At 43.7% G+C, this 25,434-nt stretch overlaps 1 protein-coding gene across 1 annotated transcript; it reads left to right on the top strand.

The window, feature by feature from the left end:
* The first annotated feature begins 23,834 nt into the window (after positions 1-23,834).
* On the top strand, positions 23,835-24,986 carry LOC110889867. The gene has a single exon (XM_022137444.1). The coding sequence runs from the start codon at positions 23,835-23,837 to the stop codon at positions 24,984-24,986; it is 1,152 nt and encodes a 383-aa protein (XP_021993136.1).
* Positions 24,987-25,434: the final 448 nt, after the last annotated feature.

Below are 25,434 nucleotides of genomic sequence, written 5' to 3'. Positions count from 1 at the left end.
ACTATGGACTTATGTTTTGGACTTTACGTTTATGCTTCCGCTGTTTAATTTAAAACTCGGTTAACTAGCTTTTGGTCACCAATCGTATTGTGGTTCGCTTTATTTACTTAAATACGTTGTTCAGTATGATTGGTGGCTCGATCCTGGTCATGTCACGCCTCCAAGCGGTGGTACTCCGCATGGTGGATTTTGGGGGTGTGACAATGGTTATTATGTGTGCACTAACTAATGCATATATATCTTTGATATGATGACAACTAGTGCTCTCGAAAATGGGAATTAGGCTCTCCTCATTAATTGATAACCGATGACTTGCTTTGATTGGTCTGATATAAATTCAGAGTTTTGCATGTGATTTGTCATGGATTGTAATGATTAACTATTGAGGTGAGAATGTGGGCTGATTGTTAACATTAATTGTATGTCAGATTCCTTTTAGTATTGAAAGAATGAAAATGCTTTTGTTTGTTATTGAACCGACCATAATATGATAATGATGATGTTATGTTGGGTTTATGTTGTTCATTCACGAATCAGGAATGGGGGTTTGGGCCGCACAAAATTGTTTAACACACACATTTAAATTAGTCTATTAGATGTGGGCCGCACACGGTATGTTTGGGCCAGGTTATAGAATGGAGTATACTATATCGCACACTTATGTAAATATGAATGTTATTTGTGTATTATGTGAACTCCATGTTTATATACGGTCACACATTAGAGGCTCAGTCGCACAAATCACATTGGGCCTTAAATTGATTTGGGTTGTGCACCGTTAAGTTGCTAGATGGAACATGAAGTGAATATGAACTTGCATGGTTAGACTGAAGGTAGTATCTTATGTGATGCTTTGCGTTGTTTGTGCATACTATGTGATGGTAACAAACTGTTATGTACATAATTAATTGTTTTGAGTAGGTGCTATGTGTATTCTTGATACATCACTAGTGTAATATGTGCAACGAGTATGAGATCTATGTGCTACGAAACTGACCATTATCGATAACCATATTAGGATTTAGTTGACCGACTGTAAACGAGTAACTAATGTGACAACTCGAGTTTCCGAGATTCCACTTTCGCATTTATTGCACGATCACTGCTTGTTTAGTGTTTACTTGCACAATTGGTTTGCTTTGTAACTGTATATGTTTTGGTTTAATAAAGTGTATTGTGATTGTGCATGGTTATGGGTTAAGTGTAACAAATACATGAACTTGGTGATGAAACTGTAAAATCATTTTGTGATGGGTGTTTTATGTGAAAGATGACACTTAGGGATGATGTCACACCCCCAAAATCCACACGCGGAGTATCACCGCTTGGGAGCGTGACTGACCAGGATCAAGCCACCAATCATATTGAACATGTAATTAATATTAAGTAAAATAAATGTAAACCGTCCATTCAATACGATAGGTGTTCAAAACATAACCATAGTTTCAAAGTGTAGCGGAAGCATAGTAAATAAACCAACAATAGTTAATAGTTTTAAATGTCATAATAGTTCAACGTAGAAACCACGATCCTTGCCCACAACGACCCGCTTCTCCAGTGCAAGCTCCAAGTACCTAACGATCTGCAAGGCATGTAACAGAATGATCAACAAACTAGTTGAGCGAGTTCACAGTAAGTAAATGCGTAACAGTATGTAACGGGTGGCTCTACAGGGCCAATAGTAAGTTATACAGGTGGGGGCTTCCCATGTTATGTGACCACTAGACTATTCGTATTATCCCTGTTCTTCGTCCGAGAACAGTAGCGCGTATGGGGTGTGCGTAGGTTTTACGCACGTATCCTTCATAACCGAGGATAGAAGTAAGTAATGCGTACACGTAGGTTTTACGTGCGTGCCTGACATCCGAGGCAGTAATTGGCATGTGACCACGTAGGTGTTATCCCAACCTACGGAACCGTCCTGACATCCGAGGACCATGATAGGTGATAGTCTAGGAAAAGCATATATACGTTCTTAGTCAATGATAACCTTTAACCCATTCCCACAACCCGGGAATCCCATGCCTTAGTAGAAGTGTGAACTCACCTTGGTTTGCTCGGTATGCTAGATTATGCACTCACAAGTAATTAATCACGTCCTATTGTATGCACGTATAACAAATCAGTTCATGTTCGCTGTGACAACTCGAACTTTAGACTTGCTTTGATGTAACATTTGTGCACGATATGTGATTTTATAAACCCGAATGATTAATTGATCTCATGATATATGTTATGTTATATGCATTATGTGTGTATGTATGTCGTATGTATGTGAACCGGCCACACAAAGCCCTTTGGGCCACTCCTTGTTCTCGGGTCCATTAGACAACCAAGTGGGCTCGGCCCACTCCCCACTCGCAACACAAAACCGAGCTTAGGGGTTTTGTTTTACCACTTTTGCAAATCACAAACACACACACACAAACCCTAGAAGCTTTGCTCTCTCTCGGCTTGCTTAGAACTCGACGGCAGGACCATCATCTCGACCGGATCACACTCTCCTTCATGTAATCGGTTAGTATGATGTTTATGCTTGTGTGTTAAGTGATGTTTTGATTACATGCTTAGATCGAACCGATTAGAATTTGCATGATGATGAACTAGGGCCGGTTAGATATTGTGGTTATGTTGGTCCTCGAATTGATTGTTATATAATCAGTTTGTAGTTGTGGTTAACTTAGAACCGAATGTTTAGATATAAGGAAATCGGCTTTTATGATATATTATGATTATGTGATTGACTTGGACATAAATCGGATATATATGAATGCATGATCTTCGATGATCTTGTGGTTTTACCGAATGATCAAGTAATTGGCTATAGTATGCATCGGGTTAACTTGAATGTTGGTTTGTTCATAAATTGTTAGATGTGTTCATGCATGATATAATTAGGGTTCTTATGAGTTTGTGTTGCAATTGTTGTGTTTGATTGATATCATGCTAATGATTTGTTGAAAATTATGTTAATTGATCTGGTTACCGAACTGACCAAACTGTTAGCTGAAATCACGGGGTTTAATGGACTAAAATTATGGAAACCGGTTACACGTTCGGTTGCGACTCGGATTGCGAGTCGGAACCCCACTCGAGACCACGAACAGCACAAGCCGCAATCATGGTTGCGAGTCAGATTGCGACTCGTAACCAAACCATGATGAGCCGAGACCACTTGTTGCGACTCGTATCCAGCCGTTACGACTCGAGATCCCCGTTGCGACTCGTAACCCCGTTGCGAGTCGAGACCATCATTTACACGCACACTGTTGGGCCTTCACTGTTACGGGCCCAATCTATTGAGCCCAACGATTTGAATTGTGGACTGTTTGCTACTGGACCGGTATACGTTTAACTATTTGGGCCGAGTGAGAATCTAGGCTGTTATGCTATTGGGCTGGGTATTGTTGGACTTAGACAATTGGATCCTCACATGCTATGTCTTATCTGCTTACGTGCGTACATGTTTGCCATGACTATACGTGATTACTATATACGTGCTATATACGAACCTGACTCGTATAATAACCATGATAGGACGTGGTTGACTATTTACTTGCTACTTATATTCCTTGTGTATCTGCCGAGCAAACCAAGGTGAGTTCACACAGCCAAGGCATGGGATTCCCGGGTTGGGAATTGGGTTGGATATGATGAATGTGGAATGATTACTCGTACTTACGCATATACCAGACTATAGACCATCGTCCTCAGGTTAGTCAGGACACGTTACGTAAAGCCTACGTAACCCAGATCTTTTGCCATATGTCTCCCGGGTCGGGAAGGACACGTTACGTAAAACCTACGTAACCCAATACCATTCACTGGCTTCCAGGTCGGAAGGCCACGCTACGTAAAGCCTACGTAGCCCCCACGCGTACCACTGTCCTCGGGGAAGGGCACGTCACGTAAAGCCTACGTGACCCTGTACGTTTTCCTGTTCTCGGTAAAGAAGAACACATGGTCGGAAGTTAGTCTAGTAAGTACCGTTAATGAGAAGCCCTCATTAACCAGGATGAACATGGGAAGCCCCCACCTTTAGTACACACTAGTATGGGAAGCCCCCACTAGCTATACTTATGCATTACGTTATGAACTTACTTTCTGTGAACTCGCTCAACTAGTTGTTGACTATTTGCTGCATGCCTTGCAGGACCTTAGGTACATTATGGAGCTTGCACAAGAAAGGAGCAGGTCGTTGTGGCAGATGGATCATGAACATTATTGAACTTATAACTTTATTTGGGTTTACTTTACATTGCTTCCGCTACTTAAAACAGTATTTGGTTTTGAAACATCAATCATGTCATGGTGACTTACGTTAATTACTTCTATTATTAATTGCTATGGTTTGATATGATTGATGGCTTGATCCTGGTCAGTCACGCTCCCAAGCGGGGGTACTCCGCGGGTGGATTTTGGGGGTGTGACAGATTGGTATCAGAGCCATTGGTTATAGAGAACTTGGTTTTAATATGGGAAAACGTTTTTATTAAAACCGGACTATAACCAGAACAGTGCTCTCAATGATCCACAACGACGCTTCGCTCCACGTGCAAGACTCGACATCTTAGGTAATAAGGATTATGCTATTGCCTGTTTGCTAGAACTGCTTAGAACTTTGCTCGCATTACGCTTAGATACACATACTTTGATTTCATGAGAACACCTATATGCTTACACTTTTCTGTCATCGCCCTACTCGCGAACCATTCTTACGTATGCTACTTGTTACTATGAAGATCATGTCTGGACGAATCAACATGACACAAGCCCAGCTAGAGGCTCTCGTTCAAGCTCAAGTTGCTGCGGCAGTTGCAGCAGCTCAAGCAGGTCAACACGCGCAGCAGCCAGTCTGCACTTTCAAGAACTTCATGGACTGTCGTCCAAACTCTTTCAGCGGCACAGAGGGGGCAGTGGGACTCCTCCATTGGTTTGAAAAGTTAGAATCGGTATTCGAAATGTGCGAGTGCCCTGAGGCTCGCAAGGTCAAGTTTGCCACCGGTACTTTGGAGGGAATAGCACTGACTTGGTGGAACGCCCATGTCCAGATCTTAGGGTTGGCAGCTGCTAACGCCACCCCATGGAACGACTTTAAGGAACTCATCAAGCGTGAGTATTGCACGCGGGAAGACATACACAAGCTGGAAGACGAGCTTTATAACCTGAAAATGGTTGGATCAGAAATCGAAGCATATACCAAACGGTCGAATGAGCTGGCCGTTCTGTGTCCTACTATGGTGGACCCTCCATACAAGCGCATTGAGTTGTACCTCAAGGGATTGGCGCCAGAAATTCAGAGCCACGTGACGTCGGCTAACCTCGAAAACATCCAGGAAATCCAACGCCTCGCTCACCGTATCACCGATCAGGCAGTGGATCAGAATAAACTGCCCAAGCGTGTTAATGCTACTGCTAACGTCACCACCTCGGTTACTCCTGCTACATCTGGTGACAGTAAAAGGAAGTGGGAAGGAGACTCTAGTAAAAGTTCAGCATCTGTTCAGCCACAAGCTCAGCAGCAGAAGATTGACCACTATCAGAGTCCCAGTCAGCAATCCTCTGGTGGACACAGACAGAGGAGATATCAGGGTAGTCAACCTAGGTGCCACAACTGCAACAGGCATCACCACGGCCCATGTAACAAGGGTCGTTGTCAAAGGTGTCTTAAGATGGGGCACGAGGCCAAAGACTGTAGGAGTCCACGGCCTGCGAATCAGAATCAGCAACCTCAGCAAACCGCTCCACAGAACCAGCAGCAGCAGCAGCAGCCACAGCGTGGAAACCGGGGATGTTTCCAGTGTGGGGCTGAAGGTCATTTCAAACGCGATTGCCCTCAATTGAACCAGAATCGCAACAACAATAACCAGGGCAACGGCAACAACAACGGCGGAAACAACAACAACAACGGCAATGAAGCTCGTGGTCGCGCTTTTGTGCTAGGTCGAGGCGACGCAGTGAACGATCCCAACGTTGTTATGGGTAAGTTTCTCCTCGACAATATTTACGTTACTGTTTTGTTTGATTCGGGTGCGGATACAAGCTATATGTCTGTGAAAATGTGTCAACTGCTAAAACGTGCACCAACACTTTTACCCACCAAACATGTAGTAGAGTTAGCTAACGGTAAAAGTCTAGAAGCCACGCACGTAGTTCAGGGTTGTAATCTTATCTTAGCTGGTCAAGCCTTCTCTATCGATCTCATTCCCATAGTCTTGGGTAGCTTCGACGTCGTGATTGGGATGGATTGGTTATCCCAACACCAGGCAGAAATCTTATGCAGCGAAAAGGTTATTCGCATTCCTCGTTTGGGTCAGGAACCTCTAGAAGTTCAAGGCGACAAGAGTGGTGCTGTGGTTGGCATCATCTCTTTCTTGAAGGCTCAGAAATGCTTACGTAAGGGTCACACAGCCATTTTGGCTCTTGTTACAGACGCCTCAGCAAAGGAAAAGAAATTGGAAGACATTCCAGTTGTACGTGATTACCCTCAGGTGTTTCCTGAAGACTTACCTGGCTTACCGCCTCATCGTCAGGTCGAATTTCAGATCGAGCTCGCTCCAGGAGCAGCACCCATAGCTCGCGCACCATATCGTCTAGCTCCATCAGAATTGGAGGAATTGTCAAAACAGCTGCAAGAACTCTTGGAAAAGGGTTTCATACGACCAAGCTCTTCGCCTTGGGGAGCTCCAGTACTATTCGTGAAAAAGAAAGACGGTACGTTCAGGATGTGCATCGACTACCGTGAACTCAACAAGGTGACGGTGAAGAACCGTTATCCTCTTCCACGCATCGACGACTTATTCGACCAGTTGCAAGGGTCGTGCTACTACTCGAAGATAGACTTAAGGTCAGGGTACCATCAGTTGAGAGTCCGGGATGAGGACGTCTCCAAGACAGCCTTCAGAACTCGTTATGGTCACTACGAGTTTCTTGTCATGCCATTCGGGTTAACGAACGCGCCTGCTGTATTTATGGATCTTATGAACAGGGTGTGCAAACCCTATCTCGACAAGTTCGTCATTGTTTTCATCGACGACATTCTGATTTACTCCAAGAGTCAGGAGGAACACGAGCAGCATCTTCGCCGTATTTTGGAACTCCTTCGGAAGGAACAGTTGTACGCCAAGCTTTCTAAATGCGACTTCTGGCTTCGTGAAGTCCACTTCTTAGGCCATGTAGTAAACAAGGATGGGATTCACGTCGATCCATCCAAGGTAGATTCGATCAGAAACTGGCCTGCACCGCGTACGCCAACGGAAATACGCCAATTCTTGGGTCTGGCAGGTTACTACAGACGGTTTATTAGAGACTTTTCGAAGATTGCTCAGCCACTTACGCTACTGACACAGAAGGGTGTTACCTATCGCTGGGGAGAACTCCAGGAGACTGCTTTTCAGCACTTAAAGGATAGGCTGTGCAGTGCACCTATCCTCTCTTTGCCAGAGGGCACAGATGACTTCGTGGTTTATTGTGATGCATCCATTCGGGGACTGGGATGTGTGTTAATGCAGCGCGACAAGGTTATCGCTTACGCCTCTCGTCAACTCAAGGTTCATGAACGCAACTACACGACGCACGATCTAGAGCTGGGAGCTGTTGTTTTCGCGCTTAAGATATGGCGACACTACCTGTACGGTACCAGATGCACGATTTACACCGATCACAGGAGTCTCGAGCATATCCTTAAGCAGAAGGATTTGAATATGCGTCAACGACGATGGGTCGAGTTACTTAACGATTACGAATGCGCTATCAAGTATCATCCAGGCAAAGCCAATGTTGTGGCTGATGCCCTTAGTCGGAAGGACACTTTACCACGGCGCGTGCGAGCGCTACAGCTTACGATTCAGTCTAGCCTCCCTGCACAAATACGAAATGCTCAGGTAGAAGCATTGAAGCCCGAAAACGTCAAGGCTGAAGCCTTACGCGGCTCACGACAACAGATGGAACAGAAGGCAGACGGCGCCTACTATGTAACGGGCCGGATTTGGGTCCCACTTTATGGCGGTCTACGCGAACTTGTGATGGACGAAGCACACAAGTCTCGCTACTCGGTACATCCAGGGTCGGATAAAATGTACCACGACATCAGCACTACTTATTGGTGGCCTAGTATGAAGGCCCACATCGCTACGTACGTTGGAAAGTGCTTGACCTGCGCGAGAGTCAAGGTCGAATATCAGAAACCAGCTGGCCTACTGCAGCAGCCTAAAATACCGCAATGGAAATGGGAGGAAATTTCCATGGATTTTGTTACGGGTTTACCTAGATCCCAGCGTGGGAACGATACGATATGGGTCATAGTTGATCGACTCACCAAGTCTGCACACTTCCTGCCGATTAAGGAAACGGACAAGTTCTCCACTCTCGCAGACGTCTATCTTAAAGAAGTTGTCTCGAGGCACGGGGTGCCCACGTCCATCATTTCGGATCGCGATGCACGATTCACGTCAGAACTTTGGCAAGCAATGCATAAATCTTTTGGCTCACGACTAGACATGAGCACAGCATATCATCCTCAGACGGATGGGCAGTCTGAGCGTACGATCCAAACTCTTGAAGACATGCTTCGGGCATGCGTCATCGATTTCGGCAACGGCTGGGAAAAACATCTCCCTTTGGTGGAGTTTTCTTACAATAATAGTTATCACACCAGCATTCAAGCCGCTCCATTCGAGGCATTGTACGGGCGTAAATGCCGGTCACCCCTCTGCTGGGCAGAGGTGGGGGATAGTCAGATCACGGGTCCAGAAATTGTAGTGGACGCCACGGAAAAGATAGCACAGAAACGACAACGCATGGCGGCAGCACGCGACCGTCAGAAAGCCTACGCGGACAAGCGTAGAAAGCCATTGGAATTCGAGGTCGGGGACCGGGTTTTATTGAAAGTTTCACCCTGGAAGGGTGTGGTTCGTTTTGGCAAACGGGGTAAACTGAATCCGCGGTACGTCGGACCATTTGAAATTATAGAAAAGATTGGCAAGGTAGCCTACAAGTTGAACCTACCAGCTGAACTCGGGGCAGTTCACAATGTCTTTCATGTATCGAACTTAAAGAAGTGCCTATCAGATGAAAACCTCATCATTCCTTTTAAGGAACTCACTATTGACGAGCGGTTGCAGTTCGTCGAGGAACCAGTAGAAATCACGGACCGGGATGTGAAGGTCCTCAAACACAAGAGAATCCCTCTTGTCCGAGTTCGTTGGAACTCCAAACGTGGCTCAGAGTACACCTGGGAACGCGAGGATAGGATGACAGAAAAGTACCCCCAGTTATTCGAAACCAATGCTACCACTACTGAGGCTGAAGCTACTACTTCGGAATTTCGGGACGAGATTCCAGATCAACGGGGGGAGGATGTGACACCCCAGGAAAATCAGTGAACAGTACAGTTTACCTAGCTTCCTCAGTGAGTGCATACCAAATTTCGGGACGAAATTTCCAATTAGTTGGGGATAATGTGACAACTCGAACTTTAGACTTGCTTTGATGTAACGTTTGTGCACGATATGTGATTTTATAAACCCGAATGATTAATTGATCTCATGATATATGTTATGTTATATGCATTATGTGTGTATGTATGTCGTATGTATGTGAACCGGCCACACAAAGCCCTTTGGGCCACTCCTTGTTCTCGGGTCCATTAGACAACCGAGTGGGCTCGGCCCACTCCCCACTCGCAACACAAAACCGAGCTTAGGGGTTTTGTTTTACCACTTTTGCAAATCACAAACACACACACACAAACCCTAGAAGCTTTGCTCTCTCTCGGCTTGCTTAGAACTCGACGGCAGGACCATCATCTCGACCGGATCACACTCTCCTTCTTGTAATCGGTTAGTATGATGTTTATGCTTGTGTGTTAAGTGATGTTTTGATTACATGCTTAGATCGAACCGATTAGGATTTGCATGATGATGAACTAGGGCCGGTTAGATATTGTGGTTATGTTGGTCCTCGAATTGATTGTTATATAATCAGTTTGTAGTTGTGGTTAACTTAGAACCGAATGTTTAGATATAAGGAAATCGGCTTTTATGATATATTATGATTATGTGATTGACTTGGACATAAATCGGATATATATGAATGCATGATCTTCGATGATCTTGTGGTTTTACCGAATGATCAAGTAATTGGCTATAGTATGCATCGGGTTAACTTGAATGTTGGTTTGTTCATAAATTGTTAGATGTGTTCATGCATGATATAATTAGGGTTCTTATGAGTTTGTGTTGCAATTGTTGTGTTTGATTGATATCATGCTAATGATTTGTTGAAAATTATGTTAATTGATCTGGTTACCGAACTGACCAAACTGTTAGCTGAAATCACGGGGTTTAATGGACTAAAATTATGGAAACCGGTTACACGTTCGGTTGCGACTCGGATTGCGAGTCGGAACCCCACTCGAGACCACGAACAGCACAAGCCGCAATCATGGTTGCGAGTCAGATTGCGACTCGTAACCAAACCATGATGAGCCGAGACCACTTGTTGCGACTCGTATCCAGCCGTTACGACTCGAGATCCCCGTTGCGACTCGTAACCCCGTTGCGAGTCGAGACCATCATTTACACGCACACTGTTGGGCCTTCACTGTTACGGGCCCAATCTATTGAGCCCAACGATTTGAATTGTGGACTGTTTGCTACTGGACCGGTATACGTTTAACTATTTGGGCCGAGTGAGAATCTAGGCTGTTATGCTATTGGGCTGGGTATTGTTGGACTTAGACAATTGGATCCTCACATGCTATGTCTTATCTGCTTACGTGCGTACATGTTTGCCATGACTATACGTGATTACTATATACGTGCTATATACGAACCTGACTCGTATAATAACCATGATAGGACGTGGTTGACTATTTACTTGCTACTTATATTCCTTGTGTATCTGCCGAGCAAACCAAGGTGAGTTCACACAGCCAAGGCATGGGATTCCCGGGTTGGGAATTGGGTTGAATATGATGAATGTGGAATGATTACTCGTACTTACGCATATACCAGACTATAGACCATCGTCCTCAGGTTAGTCAGGACACGTTACGTAAAGCCTACGTAACCCAGATCTTTTGCCATATGTCTCCCGGGTCGGGAAGGACACGTTACGTAAAACCTACGTAACCCAATACCATTCACTGGCTTCCAGGTCGGAAGGCCACGCTGCGTAAAGCCTACGTAGCCCCCACGCGTACCACTGTCCTCGGGGAAGGGCACGTCACGTAAAGCCTACGTGACCCTGTACGTTTTCCTGTTCTCGGTAAAGAAGAACACATGGTCGGAAGTTAGTCTAGTAAGTACCGTTAATGAGAAGCCCTCATTAACCAGGATGAACATGGGAAGCCCCCACCTTTAGTACACACTAGTATGGGAAGCCCCCACTAGCTATACTTATGCATTACGTTATGAACTTACTTTCTGTGAACTCGCTCAACTAGTTGTTGACTATTTGCTGCATGCCTTGCAAGACCTTAGGTACATTATGGAGCTTGCACAAGAAAGGAGCAGGTCGTTGTGGCAGATGGATCATGAACATTATTGAACTTATAACTTTATTTGGGTTTACTTTACATTGCTTCCGCTACTTAAAACAGTATTTGGTTTTGAAACATCAATCATGTCATGGTGACTTACGTTAATTACTTCTATTATTAATTGCTATGGTTTGATATGATTGATGGCTTGATCCTGGTCAGTCACGCTCCCAAGCGGGGGTACTCCGCGGGTGGATTTTGGGGGTGTGACATTCGCAATGATACGCATGCAATCTAATGTCACATAGTGCTTGATAGCCAATATCATGCATCAATCATGTATCACATAACAGTCAGTTTGCATATCGGCACAACACGTATCATTTCACATTGAATCATCAGCTAGTGTACACGAATACAAATGTTAACATTTATCACCAAGCATGGCATGCCAAATAAATCAAGCATCATTCAAAGTATGTTTATAACCCCCCATTATCTTTCGACCCAACTGTTATCTTTCGACATATTAGTTATCACAGTTATCTTTCGGACCAATTGTTATGCTTCGAACCAAATGTCATCTTTCGGTCAACACTACTATGGTTCGGTCAATGCTATCCTTCGGTCAACACTACTATGGTTCGAAGGACAAGTATCTTTCGGTCACAACAACTATGTTTCGACTAACAAGTATCTTTCGGTCACAACTATGTTTCGAATAACTAATATCTTTCGATAAATATCAGTTACGTTTACTCAAAGTTTCCAAGTTTATCCGTGATTATCAATTAACACAAATTCAAGTATTCGGTTACCTCAGAATCGATCAAACAGGGAGTTTCATATTAAACCTCATGAACCCTAATTTAACCACATGAATCAATAATAACACTTAATCATATTATGTTCCGGTTCCATGAACAATAAAAATTCCGAATTGCATAATATCACAGCCGATCCACAAAACATTATCATTAAACATCATCACAACAGATCCGATTAACATACACATCCGATTAACATCCATATCCGATTAACATACATATCCGATTAACATCCATATCCGATTAACATACATATCCGGTTAACATACAAACAACATATTGCAAGACAATTGATAAATCATGAAATCATATACACTCAAAGCATCATCTATTAACATAAACAACATCACACACTAACCGGAAAAATCTGGGTTACGGAACGAGATCTTCGAACAGAGAATGGGTCTGCTATGCCGTCACACACACACAATGGAACTAGGGTTTTTGAAATAACTGTCGACTTACATGCATTCACGTATATAAAACGTATCACAGGAATGGGCCAAGCCCATTAGAAAGACTGGGCCGAAAGATGTCGAAGGATCCTATCTTTGCTCGAAGGATAGAGTCCTTGGTCGAAGGATATGTTTCGTGATCCTTCGAACCGAAAGTTGATCCTTCGAATCGAAGGTTATCTTTCGTGATCCTTCGATCTGTAAGTCATGTTTCGTGATCCAGACTAAGCGTTTTAATAATAATTCTAATATTATTTTCTACCACAGCAAGTAATCACATATAGGCAAAACGACAATACGTTTCATTAAAACACAACGCGTACAATTTCAAGTCCACAATCCAAACAACTAAACAGTCAAAGTCAACACGCATCTAATGCGAAAGTGAAAGTCAGAAACTCGAGTTGTCACATTATCCCCAACTTAAAAGAAATTTCGTCCCGAAATTTGGTACGCACTCACTGAGGAAGCTAGGTAAGTTACATCGTTCACTGGTTTTCCTGGGGTGTCACATCATCCCCCCGTTGATTTGGAATTTCGTCCCGAAATTCAGTAGTAGTAGCTTCAGCCTCAGAAGTGGATGCATTGGTTTCGAATAACTGGGGGTACTTTTCTTTCATCTGATCTTCGCGTTCCCAGGTATACTCTGGGCCACGCTGGGAGTTCCAACGAACTCGAACAAGAGGGATTCTCTTGTGTTTGAGGACCTTAACATCCCGGTCCGTGATTTCAACTGGTTCCTCGACGAACTGCAACCGCTCGTCGATAGTGAGTTCCTTAAAAGGAACTATAAGGGTCTCATCTGATAGGCATTTCTTCAGATTCGACACGTGAAATACATTGTGAACTCCACCGAGTTCAGCTGGTAGGTTTAATCTGTAGGCTACTTTGCCAATCTTTTCTAAGATTTCGAATGGTCCGACGTACCGCGGATTCAGTTTGCCTCGTTTACCAAATCGAACCACACCCTTCCAGGGTGAAACTTTCAATAAAACCCGGTCCCCGACCTCAAATTCCAATGGCTTTCTACGCTTGTCCGCGTAGGCTTTCTGACGGTCGCGTGCTGCCGCCATGCGTTGTCGTATCTGCGCAATCTTTTCTGTGGCGTCCACTACAATCTCTGGACCCGTAATTTGACTATCCCCCACCTCTGCCCAACAGAGAGGTGACCGGCATTTACGTCCGTACAATGCCTCGAATGGAGCGGCTTGAATGCTGGTATGATAGCTGTTATTGTATGAAAACTCCACTAAAGGGAGGTGCTTTTCCCAGCCGTTGCCGAAATCGATGACACACGCTCGAAGCATGTCTTCTAGAGTTTGGATAGTTCGCTCAGACTGCCCATCCGTCTGAGGATGATATGCTGTGCTCATGTCTAGTCGTGAGCCGAAGGATTTGTGCATCGCTTGCCAAAGCTCTGACGTGAATCGTGCATCGCGATCCGAAATAATAGAGGTGGGCACTCCGTGCCTCGAAACAACTTCTTTAAGATAGACGTCTGCGAGAGTGGAGAACTTGTCCGTTTCCTTGATCGGCAGGAAGTGTGCAGACTTGGTGAGTCGATCAACTATGACCCATATTGTATCGTTCCCACGCTGAGATCTAGGTAGACCTGTAACAAAATCCATGGAAATTTCTTCCCATTTCCATTGCGGTATCTTAGGCTGCTGAAGTAGACCAGCTGGTTTCTGATATTCAACCTTGACTCTCGCACAGGTTAAGCATTTTCCAACGTACGTAGCGATGTGAGCCTTCATACTAGGCCACCAATAAGTAGTGCTGATGTCGTGGTACATTTTATCCGACCCTGGATGTACCGAATAGCGAGACTTGTGAGCTTCATCCATTACAAGTTCGCGTAGACCGCCATAAAGTGGGACCCAAATACGCCCCGTTACATAGTAGGCGCCGTCTTCCTTTTGTTCCATGCGTTGCCTTGAGCCGCGTAAGGCTTCAGCTTTGACGTTTTCGGGTTTCAGTGCTTCTAACTGAGCAGCTCGTATCTGTGCAGGAAGACTGGACTGAATAGTAAGCTGTAGCGCTCGCACGCGCTTAGGTAGAGTGTCTTTCCGACTGAGGGCATCAGCCACAACATTGGCCTTGCCTGGATGATACTTGATGGCGCATTCATAGTCGTTTAGAAGTTCAACCCATCTCCGTTGACGCATATTCAAATCCTTTTGCTTAAGAATATGCTCGAGACTCCTGTGATCGGTGTAAATCGTGCACTTGGTACCGTACAGGTAGTGTCGCCATATCTTAAGCGCGAAAACAACAGCTCCCAGCTCTAAATCGTGCGTCGTGTAGTTCCGTTCATGAACCTTGAGTTGCCGCGAAGCGTAGGCAATAACTTTATCCCGCTGCATCAATACACAACCAAGCCCCTGTATCGATGCGTCACAATAAACCACGAAGTCATCCGTGCCCTCTGGCAATGAGAGAATAGGTGCGCTGCAAAGCCTATCCTTTAAGTACTGAAAAGCGGTCTCTTGCGTATTACCCCATCTGTAAACGACACCTTTCTGTGTTAGCATAGTAAGTGGTTGCGCGATCTTGGAGAAGTCTTTAATAAATCGCCTGTAGTAACCCGCCAAACCCAAGAATTGGCGTATTTCTGTCGGTGTTCGCGGCGCTGGCCAGTTTCTGATCGAATCAACCTTGGATGGATCGACATGAATCCCATCCTTGTTCACCACATGGCCTAAGAAGTGGACTTCACGAAGCCAGAAGTCGCATTTTGAAAACTTTGCGTACAACTGCTCCTTTCGAAGAAGTTCCAAGATAAGACGTAAGTGCTGCTCGTGTTCCTCCTGACTCTTTGAGTAGATCAGGATGTCGTCGATGAAAACAATGACGAACTTGTCGAGATAGGGTTTACACACCCTGTTCATAAGATCCATGAAGACTGCAGGCGCGTTCGTAAGCCCGAATGGCATGACAAGAAACTCGTAATGGCCGTAGCGAGTTCTGAATGCGGTCTTGGAGACGTCCTCATCCCGGACTCTCAGCTGATGATACCCTGACCTTAAATCAATCTTGGAATAGTAACACGACCCTTGCAACTGGTCGAATAGGTCATCTATGCGCGGAAGAGGATAACGGTTCTTCACCGTCACTTTATTGAGTTCGCGGTAGTCGATGCACATCCTGAACGTACCGTCTTTCTTCTTCACAAATAACACTGGAGCTCCCCAAGGCGAAGAGCTTGGACGAATAAAGCCCTTTTCCAAGAGCTCTTGTAGCTGCTTCGACAGTTCTTCCAGTTCGGTTGGAGCTAAACGATACGGTGCGCGGGCTATTGGTGCTGCTCCAGGAGCTAACTCAATCTGAAACTCGACTTGACGATGAGGAGGTAAACCAGGTAAATCTTCAGGAAACACTTGAGGAAAATCACGCACAACTGGTATATCCTCCAGCTTCTTTTCCTTTGCTGATGCGTCAGTGACGAGTGCCAGAATGGCAGTATGTCCCTTTCGTAAACATTTCTGCGCCTTTAAGAAAGAGATGATGCCAACCACAGCACCACTCTTGTCACCTTGTACTTCGAGAGGTTCTTGACTGGAGCGAGGAATACGAATAACTTTTTCTTTGCATAAGATCTCTGCGTGATGTTGGGATAACCAATCCATACCGATGACGACGTCGAAACTACCCAAAACTATGGGTATGAGATCAATCGAGAAAGTCTGACCCGCTAGAACAATACTACAACCCTTGACTACCTGTGCGGCTTCTACACTTTTACCATTGGCTAGTTCTACGACGTGTTTGGTGTCTAGGGGTGTTGGTGTACGTTTTAATAATTTACTCATTTTCAATGACATATAGCTTGTATCAGCACCCGAATCAAATAAGACAGTAACATAAATATCGTCGAGAAGAAACTTACCCATAACCACATTGGGATCATTCACTGCGTCACCCCGACCTAGCACAAAAGCACGACCCCGAGCTTCGTTGCCATTGTTGTTGTTGTTTCCCCCGTTATTGTTGTTATTGTTCCCGTTGCCCTGATTGTTGTTGTTGTTCTGGTTCCTGTTTAGCTGAGGGCAGTGTCTCTTGATGTGACCTTCAGCACCACAATTATAGCACCCCTTGTTGCCCTGTTGCTGATTCTGCTGTGCCGGTGGCTGCTGCTGATCCTGATTCGCAGGACGAGGGCTTCTACAGTCTTTGGCCTCGTGACCCATCTTGAGGCATCTTTGACAACGGCCCTTGTTACACTGGCCGTTGTGGTGCCTGTTGCAGTTGTTACACTTTGGAAGGTTTCCTCGGTATCCACCCTGCCTGTGGCTACCTGACGACTGCTGGTTAAGGCTTTGATAGTTGCCAGTCTTTCGCTGCTGATTCTGGGACTGAACCGAAATTGATGCTTTGCTTGAATCCCCCTCCCATTTCCTCTTGTTGTCACTGAGGGTAACGGGAGTAGCTGAAGGAGTGACTGTAGCAGTAGCGCTGACGCGCTTAGGCAGTTTATTCTGATCCACTGCCTGATCGGTGATGCGATGAGCGAGACGCTGGATTTCCTGGATGTTGTTGAGGTTAGCCGAGGTAACGTGGCTCTGTATTTCTGGTGCCAAACCTTTGAGATACAACTCAATACGCTTGTATGGAGGGTCCACCATAGTTGGACATAACACAGCCAACTCATTCGATCTCTTGGTGTAAGCTTCGATTTCCGAACCAACCATTTTCAAGTTATACAACTCGTCCTCCAACTTGTGAATGTCTTCTCTAGTGCAGTATTCCCTCTTGATCAGTTCTTTGAAATCATTCCAGGGTGTGGCGTTAGCAGCTGCCAACCCTAAGATATGCACTTGTGCGTTCCACCAAGTGAGCGCAATCCCTTCAAGTGTGCCAGTGGCGAACTTCACCCTGCGAGCCTCAGGGCATTCACACATTTCGAAAACCGACTCGAGCTTTTCAAACCAGTGGAGGAGTCCAACTGCTCCCTCCGTGCCACTGAACGAGCTAGGACGACAATCCATGAAATTCTTGAAGGTGCACCCAGGTTGTTGCTGAGCGGGTTGACCTGCTTGAGCGGCTGCAACTGCCGCAGCAACGAGAGCCTCTAGCTGGGCTTGAGTCATGTTAATTCGTGCGGCCATTGATCTTCACATCAAAGGCAACATAAGTGAGAAAGGTTCGCGAATAGTGCGATGACAGAAGAGTGTAAGCACATAAGTATTCTCATGCAATGACAAGTTGTGAGCAAGGTAATGTAAGCATACTACGAGCAAAGTTCTATGCAAATTCTAGCATGTAGGCAATAAACATAAACCTTATTACCTAGGAAGTTGAGTCTTGCACGTGGAGCGAAGCGTCGTTGTGGATCGTTGAGAGCACTGTTCTGGTTATAGTCTGGTTTTAATAAAAACGTTTTTCCATATTAAAACCAAGTTCTCTATAACCAATGGCTCTGATACCAATCTGTCACACCCCCAAAATCCACACGCGGAGTATCACCGCTTGGGAGCGTGACTGACCAGGATCAAGCCACCAATCATATTGAACATGTAATTAATATTAAGTAAAATAAATGTAAACCGTCCATTCAATACGATAGGTGTTCAAAACATAACCATAGTTTCAAAGTGTAGCGGAAGCATAGTAAATAAACCAACAATAGTTAATAGTTTTAAATGTCATAATAGTTCAACGTAGAAACCACGATCCTTGCCCACAACGACCCGCTTCTCCAGTGCAAGCTCCAAGTACCTAACGATCTGCAAGGCATGTAACAGAATGATCAACAAACTAGTTGAGCGAGTTCACAGTAAGTAAATGCGTAACAGTATGTAACGGGTGGCTCTACAGGGCCAATAGTAAGTTATACAGGTGGGGGCTTCCCATGTTATGTGACCACTAGACTATTCGTATTATCCCTGTTCTTCATCCGAGAACAGTAGCGCGTATGGGGTGTGCGTAGGTTTTACGCACGTATCCTTCATAACCGAGGATAGAAGTAAGTAATGCGTACACGTAGGTTTTACGTGCGTGCCTGACATCCGAGGCAGTAATTGGCATGTGACCACGTAGGTGTTATCCCAACCTACGGAACCGTCCTGACATCCGAGGACCATGATAGGTGATAGTCTAGGAAAAGCATATATACGTTCTTAGTCAATGATAACCTTTAACCCATTCCCACAACCCGGGAATCCCATGCCTTAGTAGAAGTGTGAACTCACCTTGGTTTGCTCGGTATGCTAGATTATGCACTCACAAGTAATTAATCACGTCCTATTGTATGCACGTATAACAAATCAGTTCATGTTCGCAATGATACGCATGCAATCTAATGTCACATAGTGCTTGATAGCCAATATCATGCATCAATCATGTATCACATAACAGTCAGTTTGCATATCGGCACAACACGTATCATTTCACATTGAATCATCAGCTAGTGTACACGAATACAAATGTTAACATTTATCACCAAGCATGGCATGCCAAATAAATCAAGCATCATTCAAAGTATGTTTATAACCCCCCATTATCTTTCGACCCAACTGTTATCTTTCGACATATTAGTTATCACAGTTATCTTTCGGACCAATTGTTATGCTTCGAACCAAATGTCATCTTTCGGTCAACACTACTATGGTTCGGTCAATGCTATCCTTCGGTCAACACTACTATGGTTCGAAGGACAAGTATCTTTCGGTCACAACAACTATGTTTCGACTAACAAGTATCTTTCGGTCACAACTATGTTTCGAATAACTAATATCTTTCGATAAATATCAGTTACGTTTACTCAAAGTTTCCAAGTTTATCCGTGATTATCAATTAACACAAATTCAAGTATTCGGTTACCTCAGAATCGATCAAACAGGGAGTTTCATATTAAACCTCATGAACCCTAATTTAACCACATGAATCAATAATAACACTTAATCATATTATGTTCCGGTTCCATGAACAATAAAAATTCCGAATTGCATAATATCACAGCCGATCCACAAAACATTATCATTAAACATCATCACAACAGATCCGATTAACATACACATCCGATTAACATCCATATCCGATTAACATACATATCCGATTAACATCCATATCCGATTAACATACATATCCGGTTAACATACAAACAACATATTGCAAGACAATTGATAAATCATGAAATCATATACACTCAAAGCATCATCTATTAACATAAACAACATCACACACTAACCGGAAAAATCTGGGTTACGGAACGAGATCTTCGAACAGAGAATGGGTCTGCTATGCCGTCACACACACACAATGGAACTAGGGTTTTTGAAATAACTGTCGACTTACATGCATTCACGTATATAAAACGTATCACAGGAATGGGCCAAGCCCATTAGAAAGACTGGGCCGAAAGATGTCGAAGGATCCTATCTTTGCTCGAAGGATAGAGTCCTTGGTCGAAGGATATGTTTCGTGATCCTTCGAACCGAAAGTTGATCCTTCGAATCGAAGGTTATCTTTCGTGATCCTTCGATCTGTAAGTCATGTTTCGTGATCTAGACTAAGCGTTTTAATAATAATTCTAATATTATTTTCTACCACAGCAAGTAATCACATATAGGCAAAACGACAATACGTTTCATTAAAACACAACGCGTACAATTTCAAGTCCACAATCCAAACAACTAAACAGTCAAAGTCAACGCGCATCTAATGCGAAAGTGAAAGTCAGAAACTCGAGTTGTCACAGATGAATAGAGTAATTAGTGAAATTCTAATCATTCTTAACCCTAATCATCTCCACTAATCATCACATAAAATCAATACACGTAGTTTCACATTCTTCAATCCTCTCTGCAATCATCATCTTCATCATTAGCACAAGTCTTTTGCATCAATCTTGGTCTTTCAATCCATCTAGAATCAATCCAAGGTAATTGTTTGATGATTGATTGTTGTTATCAATTCTTGATTATATGATTCATGTAAACCCTAGCCCTTCACATACTAGTTCTGCATTTACTGATTAAATTCTGATTACTGTGAAATGATGTTGATTAGTTGTGTAATCGTTGCCTGATGTCAAGATACAGGATATGTTAGAATTGTGGATTGATAATTGGATTGCAAATGTATGATACTAGGGTTTCTGGATCGTATGAAAACGTAACTGTTCCATTGCTTCGCATGACTAACTGTTGGTTTGATTTTGATTGCTTGTTTGTCCGAATTTTTGATGATGGAAAGCATGTCCGGCTTTTGTAACATGGACACTAGGTCCGACTTTTGTAACAAGACCCTATGTCCGACTTTTACATCTTACACTTAAGATCCGAACTTTGTTAATATATCAAGGGAGTCCGACTTTTTAACATGAAACTAGGGAGTCCGAGTTTTTAAGGTAGAAGCCCCTTTGGTCCGAATTTTGATATCACAAAAAGGTCCGACCTTTTGTGTATGGGCCTTGTCCGAGTTTTTGGGCCTTGGAGCCCTTGTCCGAATTTTTATATGGGGAAGCCCCTTGTCCGAGTTTTGGAGGGGGAATCATGATCCGAGCTTTATGCATGAAACATGATGTCCGACTTTTATGGGTGATATAATTGTCCGACTTTCTTTCATGTGCTTTGTCTAAATGTGTTAACCTTGTTAGTATGTTAACCCTGTTGATGTGTTAACCCTGTTACGTGTGTTAACGCTACTATGCATGCTAGTTCTGTTAATTCTGATTAACGTTGTAACACGGTTAAACTTACCAAGACTGTTGATGAGTAACTGAGTTAAAACAAACTGAGAAAGCCTTGATTGTAAAGCTTGAGTTGCATGAATGTGATTAGCTGCTTATGTGATACATGATGTTAACTGTCAACCGCTTTGTGACATAGATTACATGCGTATCATTACAAACATGAACTGATTTAATACACGTGCACACTATAGGACTTGACTGATTACTTGTGAGCGCATAACCTAGCATACCGAGCAAACCAAGGTGAGTTCACACAGCCAAGGCATGGGGTTCCCAGGGTGGGAATGGGTTTGGATTATTTACTTGTACTTACCTAGCTTATGGAACTTAGTTATATGGTCCTCGGGTGAGGAAGGGTTATTGACAAGATACGACTAGACTAGTGATACTTATAGAACTGATCTTCGCACACACGCCGGGGTTGGCCGCGATAATATGACTAATCTTCGCACACATGCCTAGGAAGGCCGCGAACTATACACTAAACTTTGCACACATGCCGGGTGGCCGCGATACAAATATACCTAGTCTAGAATACTTGGGAACTTTCCCTAATCTTCGCATACATGCCTAGAGGGCCGCGATACGAACTAATACGACACATGACTTAACGAACGAACACAAGGCTTACTATACTATTACGATTACTAAATTATTAACTGTGAACTCGCTCAACTAGTTGTTGACTCTCTGCTGCATGCCTTGCAGGACCTTAGGTACATATGGAGCTTGCACAGGGAGGAGCAGGTCGTTGTGGAGCATGGATCGTGGATGTTATGTTAAACTTTATAACACTTGAACTTATTACATACATTGGGTTTTCATATTATGCTTCTGCTACTTAAACTATGTTTGGTTTGAACATCAATTGTATTGAATTGGGTTTTTACAAACTACTTCGATTATTATATACTATGTTCAATATGATTGGTGGCTTGATCCTGGTCATGTCATGCCTCCAAGCGGTGGTACTCCGCGTGTGGATTTTTGGGGGTGTGACAACTAATCATACCGAGCAATCTCAGGTGAGTTCACACTCTTACCAAGGCATGGGATTCCCGGGGTAGGGAATGGGATAGGATGATTATCTATACTTACGTTGTGATTGGGAATTATGAGTTACTAACCTCGGTTGGGAAAGGTCACTTATAGATACTGCTAGACTAGTGATACATGGGGAAGCCCCCACTACCCTTCGCACACATGCCTGTAATGGCCGCGATACTGATACTGATCTTCGCACACATGCCTGGAATGGCCGCGATACTGATACTAAACTTCGCACACATGCCTGGAGGGCCGCGATACAAATAAAACTAGTCTACAATACATGGGAAACCCCCACTAATCTTCGCAAACATGCCTGGAGGGCCGTGATGTAATTATAAACGATATATGGGTTACTAAACAAGCAAACGTTTTACGAAATGAACACTATTACTAAACAACCCACTGTGAACTCGTTCAACTAGTTGTTGACTCTCTGTTACATGCCTTGCAGGTCGTTAGGTATACATGGAGCTTGCACTGGGAGGCGGGGTCATTGTGGACAAAGATCGTGAATGCTTTGATTAAACATTTTGACATTACATACGTCAAGAAAAAAAGGCTCTGGGCGATTTTGGCTCTCCTTAGAAACCCTAGTTTTGTTCGTTCATTCTGATCTTATTCTTGATTGATCTGGGTTAGCAATTGTGGTGTTGTCGATCCTTCTGAGTAAGGTTTCTAGACTTCTACCATGGTTCCTAATCTTTTGAAATCAGGTTTAGGGTTTGCTTCTTTTCGTTTTTGCTACTAGGGTTTACTGCCAAATCGTTCTGGTTGATCTTGCTGTCATTATTCTGGTTCGTTGATTCTTGCTGTTTGGTGGCGGATTAGGGATTTTATCTATCCAAGATTGCTGTCTGCGGATAGGGTTCTTAATTCGCGCAGGATTCTTTTGGCGGCTGATTAGGGTTTCTCTAACCTATTTAGCTAATTTTACGTGTGCATGTGATTAGTTTTCTAAGAAGATGAGTTCTGAACCACCGGACATTAATGACGCTTATTGGATACCACCATCTCTGAATGCTGATCACCGTAATGTGTATGGGAAGCCGTCAACTGTTCCGCTTAAAAGTAATGTTGATAGAGTTGGGGAAATTGGTGGTAAGATGTATGGTACGAAGGGTTTTTCTGCCAGGAGTATTAACATTGATGGCAATCCGTTAGCTCCGAGACGTGGGGTTATAAGGAATAATGAGTAGGAGCCGAAACCAATTAATGTTATTGACGAGCTTGAGAAGATTACTGTTCCAGTCCAGCTCCAGAGTAGTATTGAACAGATCCTTGATGATAATCCGGAAAGTAGCACCAAGTCTGGGTCATACGCTGATATGGTTAAGCAAAAGGAATCGCTGAAGCAGGAAGTAAACTTCAGGAAGCTAGAAGGGTCGGAAAAGGTTCAGGATGCGGATGTAGTTATTCCTCGCGAGGTAATTAGAAAAGCTCAGGAAAAACTTGACAACATTTTGTTTGGTTATTTCTTGGGGAATAGGCTTCCTTTTCCGGTAGTGGATTATTATGCAAAGAATGCCTGGTCAAAATTTGGTTTCGTTAAAGCGATGATGAACTCTTCGGGTTTCTTTTTCTTTAAATTCGAGTCAAAGGAGGGTATGGATAAGGTTCTTGATGCGGGGCCGTGGCTAATCAGGAAGGTGCCTTTATTTCTGAACGTCTGGTCTCCATCTATAAGCCTCAAAAAAGAGGGTATTAAATCAGTTCCGGTGTGGGTTAAATTACATAATGTACCGATAGCGGTTTACACGGATGATGGGCTCAGCTTACTAGCGTCAAAATTAGGAGTCCCAAAGAGATTAGATTCTTATACTGCGGACATGTGTGTTGAGAAATGGGGGAGGAGTAGCTTTGCCAGGGCCCTAATTGAACTCAATGCGGAGAGTGAGATAAAAGATCATATCACTATTGCTATTCCGAAACTTGATGAGGAGGGATATTTAATGGAAAGAGTGGATGTGGAATATGAATGGAAACCATTAAGGTGCTCTTTGTGCTGTGTATTCGGACATAATGACCAGAATTGTAGTAAGAATGTTCAAAGCAAAAAGAACCAGGTGGTTATTGATGATGAGGGTTTTATTTCGGATAGGAGGAAAACGATTAAATTGAGACCAGTGCAGAAAAACCAAAAGCCGAGGCTTATCTATAAGCCTAAGATGAGCACAACAGGGCCGAGTACTTCAGGTACAAAAGACGATTTGCTGAATAATGATAAAACTAGTAACGTTAGTACAAAGAACTCGTTTGAGGTGCTTTCAAAGAATGATGGAAATGTGGAGGACTTAAATCCTGATGACGGGTTTGAAACTAGACCGAGTATGAATAATGCTAGTGGGAGCCAAATGCACATGGATGATGAGGTAGTGGACTTGAATCCTACTGAAATGTCTAAGTTCATGAGGAATGATAACAGGAAAGATAAATCTGAGGGGGCAAGCACTCCCGGTCAAGACAGTTTGAATGGATAGCATCGCGGTGTGGAATGTTAGGGGTTTGAACCAACCCCTGAAACAAAATGAGGTTCGGATCCTTATGTCGGAAAAAAAGTTGGCCGTTTGTGCCATTCTTGAATCTCATGTTGATATCATGAAGCTTGATAAAGTCTGTAAAGGGGTCTTTAGGAATTGGAGTTGGACGTCTAATGGTAGTTTATGTGATCGTGGCACTAGAATAATTTTGGGTTGGAATGCGGATGATGTTGATGTCATGGTTCTGTCTCAAACGGACCAGGTTATTCATGTTCAACTGCGGTACAAGGTTTGTATGAAAGTTCTCTTTTGTTCTTTTGTGTACGCGAAGAATAATTATCAGGATAGACGAGGGCTTTGGGATAATCTGTGCAAGCATAAGGGCTTATGTCATAATAAGCCATGGGTAGTCATGGGAGACTTTAACTCAGCGCTACATCACGAAGAC

This window comes from Helianthus annuus, chromosome 2 (genome assembly GCF_002127325.2).
Source record: "Helianthus annuus cultivar XRQ/B chromosome 2, HanXRQr2.0-SUNRISE, whole genome shotgun sequence".
In the NCBI taxonomy this organism is placed as follows: domain Eukaryota; kingdom Viridiplantae; phylum Streptophyta; class Magnoliopsida; order Asterales; family Asteraceae; genus Helianthus; species Helianthus annuus.
Note: the sequence above shows the minus strand (reverse complement) of the source record. Positions and strands in the feature narration are given on the sequence as shown.

Excerpts from the sequence above, each read along its gene's own strand:
- LOC110889867 (XM_022137444.1), top strand. The coding sequence starts at position 23,835 with ATGGTTAAGCAAAAGGAATCGCTGAAGCAGGAAGTAAACTTCAGGAAG.